The sequence below is a fragment of the Pelodiscus sinensis genome, chromosome 8, assembly GCF_052426305.1.
Source record: "Pelodiscus sinensis isolate ZL-2025 chromosome 8, ASM5242630v1, whole genome shotgun sequence".
In the NCBI taxonomy this organism is placed as follows: Eukaryota; Metazoa; Chordata; order Testudines; family Trionychidae; genus Pelodiscus; species Pelodiscus sinensis.
The window spans coordinates 54,900,001-54,910,476 of NC_143059.1; the positions used below are offsets into that span (position 1 = coordinate 54,900,001).

The 10,476-nt window shown below is 47.0% G+C and overlaps 1 protein-coding gene across 1 annotated transcript; it reads right to left on the reverse strand.

The window, feature by feature from the left end:
• Positions 1–2,293: 2,293 nt before the first annotated feature.
• On the reverse strand, positions 2,294–5,218 carry HMX3 (H6 family homeobox 3). Its single transcript, XM_006136099.5, has 2 exons — positions 4,466–5,218; positions 2,294–4,122 (listed from the first exon to the last, which is right to left on the reverse strand). Exons 1-2 carry the CDS (start codon positions 4,788–4,790, stop codon positions 3,515–3,517), a joined length of 933 nt encoding a protein of 310 aa, XP_006136161.1. The 5' UTR covers positions 4,791–5,218; the 3' UTR covers positions 2,294–3,514.
• Between the last annotated feature and the right edge of the window lie 5,258 nt (positions 5,219–10,476).

A 10,476-nucleotide genomic window follows, 5' to 3' on the forward strand; every position in this document is an offset into this window, starting at 1 on the left:
AAGTAAAGGCAATGTTATTTACCTGCACCTGTCCTCTTTTCATGTCTTTGCTCAGGATTGTTGGCCTGTGTATTTTTAAACTCAGCCCTTTTTATTCGATATTTTGGTGCACGCTAGACAAGGGCTGTCATTTTATTGCTGCAATTATGTTCTCATGACCCGTGATGTTTCCACTGGAGCGGTGATGGAAGCAGCAGGTGTACTGAGGAGATAAAAAATCCAGAGGACGACTTGTGTTTGCAACAAACTAGTCATTTCTCGACTTAGGAAAGACTGGGTCAGTCAATAACCGTTTTCTAGGCACTGACCACAAATAAAGTATTTCTTGGCGTTTGATAACATTGTGCCATCGTGCTGTAAAATCTAAGGATGTATTTGCAATTACAACATGATTTTTAATGGGCTGCTATTGACTTGCTTCAAAGTTAGTATTGCAAACAGAAAAAGTCATCACTCTGTTTGTAGGCGACACAAGGAACAACGTATTTTGACTCCGAATTTCTGTTTATTTTCCATTTACCACACACGCTAGGATTTTGCTCCCCAAACGAAAGAAAAATGAGCGACTATCTCTTTGCAATGGGGCTTTTTGCGAAATCCTGCCCTAACCGTACACACACGTTGATTCGGGGCAATTTTCTATAAACCGGAAACGATGCTATCACTCGAATCTGGAGTAATAATAATAATAGTGATGCACGCGGTGCCAACCGAGGTATGAGATGAATTAAAAAAAAACCCTCCAAAGAAACACTCGGGGCCGTTTCTCAGCCGTGAACTTCAAATGTGACCTTCTCCCCAGGAGCCCCGACAGGCTGCGGAGCACCAGCAAACCGAGGCGCTCAGAGTCCGCGCCCCAGCGCCAGGGAGGGCGGCTCCTAGCGCGGCGCCAAGGGGACTGGATGCTCTTGCTCCAGCTCCTGCTCGCTGGGGAATAGGACGGAACGTTCCGTTTTGGAAGCAGCGTCGGGCCCCTCCAAGGCAAGCGGGGCCCGGTTCGCTAAGGCCCGGGGCAGCCCGGCTCCAGCGATGCTGAAGTTGAGATGCGCCGCAGGCGGCGGCGCTGAAGCCGGAAGTTGAAGCGGATCAGCGCGACTTGCAGAGGAAAACGGCCCGCCAAGGGCTCCAGGGCTGCGGCTGATGCCTGCCACCGACAGCGGGGTGGCACCACTTAAGGGGGGGGGGATATCTGGGTCACACCTATTGCTACTGCAGGGGGCACCCCGCGCAGCCGAAGTGGGGGCAGGTGCTACTGGGCCGGGCTTCTAGCTGGAGAAGCCCAGAAGGAAGTTTCTTCCTGGCCGCCGCGCTCAGTGCCCAGGGAGGAGTGAGCCAGGCGGGCAGTGCACGCTGCCATGGCTGCGAGGTGCCATCTCATGGGCAAAAGTGGCTCTCGGAGCCACCCAGCAGGAATCCCAGGGCTGCGCCAGCCACAAGCCCCTTCCTTGGGTGCAAGCTTCCCACTCCCCCAGCTGCTGCTCAGGGGAACAGAGTATCCGCCACGGGGCAAGACGCTGCTTTGATGGGACACTTTACATCTATTACCGCGACTCCGGATCTTTGTCAAAAGCCCCCAAACCTGCCAGGCTGGTGGAGAAATGCCCTCCACGGGGAGTGCGTGTGTGCTATGAACTGTCCCGCTCTCTGATTATTATTTCAACACCAGGGGACCGACCCTGAAGGGTGTGGCTGGGTAGCTCCCTTTGATTCCAATGGCGATTTCAAAGCCCTCCAGTGTCAGCGGTCACAGAAAGTGTCTCTGCCAGAAATGTACCTTGATGGGATGAAATTAAGAGGGAGCCGATGCAGCTGGCACGTTTCTGTTTTCTAGGAAGCTTTCTGACCTCTGGAGTCACCCTGCCATCCACCTCACCTCTGCAAGGCCCATAAACAGCGGCAGACCGCTCAGCCTGCAAGCAGCCCGGAGCCCGGCAATATTTGTATAAAAACTAAATTCGAAAGCCCCTCCCCGTGCTAACTACGCGGGAGGAAGCAAAGCGATTGTTCATTTAGTAGAACAATGCACTCTCTGTCTCGCCAGTTCCTGGAATGAGAGCCAGTGGGAGGGAGTGTGTGTGTAACAATAGGAGGAAATGTGGAAGGTTCCAAAGACACCTGTTCTGTCTCATTTTCCAAAGCCACACTTAAAAAATGATAAAGGAACGGGTTTTATTTATTTTTCCACCACGACATTCAGTTATAACAGTATTGATTGTTTTAAAAACAGGACCGATTCCTGACAGAACTAGATAGGTAACCAAAAAAAAAAAAAAAAAAACCAACCAAACCAAAAAAAAAACCAAACAACAAAAACAAAAAAAACCCCAACACGTTGGGATGATACTAAACAATTGTCCTACAACAGGTGAGCAGACAGCAGGAAAGATAGAATGGAGGTGTCCACACAGCAACTGATTTCAGTCTACTAAAACCCACACATCCGATGGACTCTACAAGAAAACTGTACATAATAGCAAATAAGTTACTTTTTTCAAAGATTGATTGTCCTTCACTTAAAGCGCTCAGCTCACTCAACATCTTTTATTTATTTATTTATGTTAGCAGGTCTAGTGTTTATTCCCTCCTCCTATCCCTCTCTTTTCACTTTCCTTCTTTTTAACTACAGGAATGAACGCAATTATACAATGAAAAAAAAACCCTTTTTCACTATTAAAATAAAAGCAGCGCTTTAAGAATTTTCGTACAATATTGCACAGTTCAAAAAGTACAATAGTTTTTTGTTTTACAAAAAAACCCCAAAAGGATACAGATTTTTTTAATGTTGAAATGCCATTTCAAAGAAAATAACCCTAGGACAATAATAATCCACAATCAATTGTTTTAAAATCTAAACAAATTATAATAAATAAAGGATCATCCAACCTGTGTATATAATTAAGGTTTTTTTCGTTTTTCCTGTATTTCTTTCGCGTTATAAAGTCCCATCACAGAAACAGAACAATGCAAAACATTGGCAAAGTGACCAGGCAAATTTGTACAAAGGTCTGGTTAAATTAAAAGCCACGTCTGGTGGCGTCTCTGAGTTGTATCAGAACCGAGAGGATTAACAGGGCTGGGAAAGAAGGAAAGGCATGAAAGGAACAGAAATTCCGTTTTCCGCTAGCATTTGGCAAATATGGAGGAGTAAACCGCGATCATTTTATTTATTGTTGTTTACAAAAATAAAATTAAAGCCACAAAGATCAGCGCAATATTTTGTTCACGTTTACAAAAAGATGTGACAATCCTAGTGTTCTCTACAAGTTTCCACTTCAACTCTGGTTTTATTTTTAGGGTGATTTTTTTCCCCTCTCCTAACAACCACCCTTTAAAAAAAGAGCATCAAATATTGGCTTGATGAATTGCACAAATCATTGGAGTACTTACAAAATTACTGATCATTTACAGCTGCTCCGTTTCCTCGGGCCTCTTTCCTGACCTAGAGGTTTTGGTGATTTTTTTTCAAGCCACCCCCTCCCCACGGGCGCACCAGACAGTTGAATGGGGTCAGTCCTCAGACGGGTCGCAGAAGCGGTACTGATGTGACTACCGGGTGGGAGTAGTAGACCGGGTGGGGGAATGTTAAGAGGGGCTGGCTGACGGGCACGTTGGCCGCCGAGGTGCCGTTCTCGGCGGTGGAGTTCTCGTGGTACAGGATAGGCACCCTCACTATTCTCTGGGCGGCCGCGTGGCTGAGGTTGGCAGCCTCTAGCTCTGCGGCCAGCTGCCTTTTCCACTTGTTTCTTCTGTTCTGAAACCAGATCTTGACCTGGGTCTCTGTCAGGTGCAGAGAGGCGGCCAGCCCGGCCCGCTCCGAGCTGCTCAGGTACCGCTTCATGTCAAAGGTGGACTCCAGCTGGAAGACCTGGCTCCGGGAGAAGACGGTGCGGGTCTTCTTCTTCCGGCAGGGCTTCTTCTCCGGGCTGTCCTCTCGGGCTTTCCAGTCCTCCCGGGCCTCCTCCTTCTTCCCCTCCTCCGAGTCACTCTCCTCCAGAATGATCTCGTCGGGGCTTTTGGAGTCCAGCTCCTTGCGGTCCGGCTCGGCCTTGAGCAGGGGGTCTGGGGAGTCTCTGTCAGTGCCCGAGGCCGGGGAGGAGTCTCGCAGAAGAGATTTCTCTGCCGCTAAAGGAAACCGAAACAGACAGCGCCTTTAGCACCACCAGGCCCGAGGCACCAGCCCGGCGCCTCCCTGCCCGCTGAGCCCGGGAGGAGAGGGGCTGCTCCCTGTTCTCCACGGGGCCCGCTGCCACCTTAGCCTCCCCCCAGAAAGGAACCCGCTGGAGGCCACTCCCTGGTGCCTGGCCAGCTCCCGACCCAGCCTGTTAACCGCCTGGGAGCCCGGACGGGGGCAGCCCCCTTCACTGGGCAGCCCGGGCACCTGCCTCCCTCGCTCCTGCCCCAGGAGAGCAGAACCCGCGCTGGGAACCCGCGCAGAGACAGACAGACAGACAGACTCGGGCGGTACCTTCCGGCCTGGGCAGGTGGGCTCCCGCGGCGCTCAGGGTGTAGGGGTACCACCAGGAGGTGGGAGACCGCTCCAAGTAGTGCGCCTGCAGGGCAAAGCGCTGCGCCGGGATCTCAAAGCGGGGGAAGGCGAGCTCGCCCACCTGGGAGAGGGCAAAGCCGGCTCCATCCAGAGCCCCCTTGGCGGCCGGGGCGAAGAGCGCTCGGGGCTGCTTGGGGGGCGCCTTGGGGTGGTCGCCGTTGAGCAGGTTCTTGATGGAGAAAGGCGACTCCTTGGGCGGCGGCGGCGGCTGGCTGCTGGGGGGCTCCTGTCCGGTCTCAGGCATCCTCCTCCCGGTCTGTGGCAGGGCAGCGGCGGCTCAGACCATACACCGCCCTCTCAGTCCCGGCGCGGGGCACCCAATCCGGGCGGGGCTGGGGCAGGCTGCGAGCGGGCGGCGGGGCGAGGAGGCAGCGCCTCCGCGCATGGGGGGCTGCTCAGCCGCCGGAGACCCCCCAGAGCCCGGGACCCAGGGCTGCTGCGGGGAGGAGGCGAGGAGGACCAGCGCCCGGCTGCTGCTGCGTCAATCTGGCGCCGGATGCTAATGATGAAATCAAAATGTCATCCAAGTTAAATGCAGGGAGTACACGGCGATTGGGCACGCACAATGGCAAACGGGATTAGGCGGCAGCCGACGGGAGAGGGCTCCGCGCAGCCCTAGCCCCATGCAGCAGCAGCGGTGGCAGCCTCCCCCCACCCCCCTTTAGACGTGGTGCTTTGGCTCCGGGCTATAAGAGCTCGCCTGTTATTGGCTTTATATAGTCCAATTAGGCAGCAAATGAGGACGGGGCTATTAGCACAAAAGGATATTGGCTCTGCTAAAGCACCACTAGAAGTGCAGGAGGCAAATGACACAGATCTCACCGCTCATGCCACAAAACCACCCCCTCACACTTCCTCCTGGCTCTCCCCGCCCCAGCGGCACAGGTCCCCGTGGCTTGCAAACGCAGCCCGTGCGGGGAGGATTTTTTTTGGCGGGGCGGGGGGGCTGATCTATATAGCGCTGTCTCCTCCTAGAACCATCCACCTCCCACACTGGGAAGGGAACAGGGCAGTTCCTGGTAGGGAGAGACTCGGAAGACCCAAGGCAGAAGAAAGCTCAAACATGACTCCAAACAACAACCCAGACGGGCTGGCATCCCGGAAACGTCTCACTCCGCAATGGATAGCTCCCCGCGTCTCCAAAACATACCACGGGCAGGGCTTCTACAGGCCCCAGTCCCAAAAGTGTCACAAGGCGGTGATTCGCAGTGACACGAAATGGGGACTGCTACTGAGCGTTTCCACCTCCCCAATTTGACAACGGTGTCCTTGATTCACTCATCACCCAAATTACATTGACAAGTGGGCTTCTAGCAGTAGATCATAACTTTGTCTTTCGCTTAACACAAATCCTGCTTTCAGAAAAAGTATTGTTACCGAGCTACGACACTAATCTGTTATATTAACTATATTATATAAACACAGCAGGGAGTCCCGAGGCACCGGAAAGGCTAACAACATCATTTTGGCATAAACTGTCGTGGGCAAAACCCACTTTGTCAGATTATATAGTTTTATACAGAATGATGATGATGACGACGATAGCTAGCTAGCACAGCAACATGTTACCTATAAGTCTAACAATGTGGGAGGATGAAAAAGCGGGTTCTTTTAATATTGGTAATTTGTAAAGTGTAGTTTGGTTTTATTCAATTACCAAAAAAAACCCCAAAACCAAAAAAATAAACAAACCAAACAACAATCATCAAACAAACAAAGCCCCAAACCTTTAACAAATAGGTATTTGGATTATATACTTCGTCTTCCAGGCTTCTATTTACAGATTATTATGAGTTTAATAGCCAAGATACTTTTCCCCCTTCTGAATATTTTCAAGCAACATGTATTGTCTAAAATAGAACACAAAAGAGTTAAGGACAGGTAGCACTGTAAGCAAACCTACTGTCAATATTTCTTAAGAACTAGGCTACTGTTCACAATTTATTTTTTACAATGGGGCAGGTCAACTAGCAACATTCACACGGCCCGTACTTTTTTGGAGGATAGCTTCTTGTGTTTGTGGATGTATTTAGGATTGCTGTTTACACGCCCAAACCAGCAATTTGTGTTGACACTTCACTTCACATTTTGCACAATATGCAATAGCTTCTAACCTATAGCGTCTAACGTTATTTGTTCTCTATTTAAATAGTTCAAATGAAAATGGCAAAATATGTATAAGAACACTGATCTGGAGGAATCCAAAATAAAACCCACAGCTTTCCCGCCTTTGATGGACTCTTCTTATTAGTAGTTCTTTCTTTCATTTTGTTACTTTTGTGTTTGACTCGGCATGTATGACTGGCACGTTTGAAAATTAAGATTAGCTGAAATATATTGGAGGTTTTTTATATTAATGATTTTTTAATATGGAATGGGATTTTGTTGCAAACTATTTGCTGTCTTGATTTCCTATAAATAACTTCTGTTAAAAGAACGTCCTTTAAAAGAAACCCCATTTATGTAGTGTTCAGGCAACTTCGGAGCATAGTTTTCTGAAGATTTTCATGAATTCCAATTATATTCTACGTGGGTCCTGAGGAGAAAACTCTATTTAAATATTATATATTCTAATGGTTTCTCTACAGGAATATCTGTTTCGATATTAAACGAATGTGTAGGTTTTATGAATACAGATATTCATACAAAATGATATTACGATACTCCTTTCTGCAGTTAAAAAGCATCTGCTTTTTTACAAGCGTCTGCAGCTTGGAATCAGTGAAGCTATGCTTATTCTGAGACACTCCAACAAAGTTTGCTCTGAAAAATGTCTATTCGATTTCAAAACAAGGACGTCATCTCATTTTGTAATATTCTGTCCTGCAATAAAAGAATAAAAGCACGATCTATGAGCTGTGAATTTTTTTTCCGGAATAAATACACCACTGATTCTTCGGGTTGGAGGTTTTCAGCACTAGCAAGGAGCTCCAATTCTCCAGCAAAAGTTGTACTTTTGATGCTTTGAGTAAAGAGGATTTTATCCCGACAGACCTGGGGTAGGGAATTACTGGACAGGTTGGTATTTTCCCTCACAAATATATCTGATGTAATACATCTAAGAAATGTGACCATTGAAAATACACGCCAGGACACCTCTATTTTTGCACATACTTCCATTTGAAACGAGCCACTTTATTTCCAAGTAGCGGAATAACTAGAAAACACATATTGCCTCAGGGTTTTTGCAGAATATAATTCGTGGCCACCTGTTTCCAAAGCTTGCTCCTTCACTTTCACTCTATGATATCATCCTGCCAGTCAAACTTTAACATTCTTAGGGTCTCTTCCCGGAGAAATAGATCAGAAGAGAGAGAAAAGATGCAAGTTGTCCGGACTCATTACCAAAGTCTCTCAGTCACTCCGGATCCAATTTTCTGGCTTTAAATGGCATTTCGAGTACTTAGGCTAGCGTGGAAAACACAGCACTTCTTTTTAAACGCTTGCATTATCGTCCCAATCCGGCTTCATCTCTCTCTAGCGCAAAACTAAAGCGCATAGCGCCCTCTGCCGGAATTCCCCATCGTTCGGTAGCAACTCGCGTATGAGAAGCAAGAACGGAAGCAAATCAATAGCTATTTTACAAGGCTATAAGGGGGAAATATTCTTTTCCAAGATCCATCTTTTTTGATATTTGTAAAGCCAGCAGGAGTTTTGTGTTCAGGGGACAAGGGAATTGCATCAGCACATAGCTATCTCATTTGAGCTAAAAGTCTAAAAAAAACCACCACCACCCCAGTCAGAACACTGCTGTACTCGGAGGATATTTATTTTCACGTCATGAATTCGATCAGAAAGAAGAAAGTGAGGAGATCAAGACAGTTAGGGCGCCGCCTTTAGTCGCACTGAATTGGCCTCTCTTTATAAAATATGTATGGTTGAACTGGGCGAGCTGTGTTCAGAGGCATTTCAATTTCTGGGCTTTGTTCTTAACAGGAGTCGTCTTGTAAACGTTATTTCATACTGCCAGAATAGGTCTCACGGATTGAGTGCCAAGCCTGCAACGACACAGCGGAATGAAATTTAGGAATAGGATGTGCTGTGAGCTAAAACGAGACTTTAATCGGAAGCGGTAATGGCTTTGCATCACATGCTCCGTGTATTTTCGCACAAGTCCTTTGAAAAGCCTTAACAATACATGGTCATCAGTGATTTCTAACAGAGAACAGGGAACGAGGAGTGAGAGACAGAAAATACATGCTGGAGGGTGGAGGGTTATAGTCTCTAGTTACTTTGGATTGTTTGCCAAATATTGTATGTCGAAAAAGGACTAAATAGTGAAAAATCCATACATGTAGAACCGGTAGGTTGAAAGGAAGAATACGCAGGGAGAACAGCATGCATGTAGAACAGGCAGGCTGAATGGAGGATATGCAAAGGGCTATACATATATGAAAAGTACAGGTACAAACTGAATAGGAAATACAATATAGAAAACACATATTACACAATCGGAATGTGGCACGAGATGAAAGATTCACGAGGGGAAACAAACGCTTAATTTAAAAAAGATCTGTATCGCATTTTCTATCCATTTTGTTTCTCATACAGGAGTTGTCAATCTTCTGTGGGAATTAGGGCCGGCTGCCTAAAGGCCAGACTGTCCCTGCGCTCACCGGGTTTTTCTTTGTCTCTTTTCCCAGCCTAGTTTGTAGGCTGCCAAGGTGGGGGAACCCCACTACTGTCTCAGAGCGCTTAGATGCCATGGTAATGGATGCATGAAGATCAATTATCAATTAGAGATAAAGGGTTTCTTGGAGGTGGGGGGTGAGGAGGCGAGGTGTCAGGTCGCTGAATAAAGCAATGGGAGAGGTTTACCCCCCGACTTCATCAAGAGATAGGCACACGTTTGCTGATTGTCTGAGCCATCCAACTATTGGGACCAGATTCTGAACCCTGAATTTGTTTTCATTATACTTGAAAGACGTATGAAGTACAGAATAGTATCGATGTGGCCCAAGATGCAGTTGAAAGAATTACCCACGTGGTTAGTGTACATCCGCTCACTGGGTTTTAGGCTGGTAATCTGCTGTGGTTCGCAGATCACAACTGAATCCATAATCTGGATTACCATTCTGAAGAAAAAAGTCCATACAAAGTATCCGACCCACATCAACCAAGTATAAATCTGAAAATTTGAAATAAATGTGAACACCTATAATGAACCTTTGGCTTGGCACAAAGAGAAGAGGAAAATCAAATGTTCAATCACAGATTGAAAAAAGGGGGGAAGATCTGTATTTAAACGAGTCAATGACTCCCACATGTAAAATTTCTTTCCCTCCTTCCTTTTATTTAACAGATAATCTGGCTCACTCGTTAAAAGTACATGGAACAAACGGGCGTAACCTTCCTGAGATAATAGGGAGCTGTCCAGCAACGTGAGTTTTTAAGCAAACCCTTGCAACCAGCGACCTCCTAAGGATTTATGTTACTTCCTGGAAAATTTGGGGTCTATAAACTCAGGAATGGATTACACAGTAATGCAATATTTTCATCTGCGACAGCTACAACCTCCAACATATATTCTTCAATTTATGTAACTTTTTTTCAGACTACGATGTGTGTTAGAACAGAATGGGAATTGCTCATAGAGCAGGTTGCAATAAATACTGCTCAGGTATTGCTGATTTATGGGATTGTAACAATCATGAGAGGGATAAAACTAGAGACACATTTAATGATCTAAGTCAGGGGTTTTTGCATTGCCCTCCACGCGGTGGTGTCTAAATGGCTTCTTCATTCATGAGACTGGACTAAACGAAGCTCTCCATGAACATGTATATTACATTCCTTGGGTCCTCTGTATTATACAGATTGGCCCCTTTAGTTACTCTATAGTCACTAAGTCATGCAAAGAAATGACTGGGTTCAGAAAAAGTCCCAAGAGATACAGAAATAAGTAAGTAGAAAGACATATCGGCGGAGGG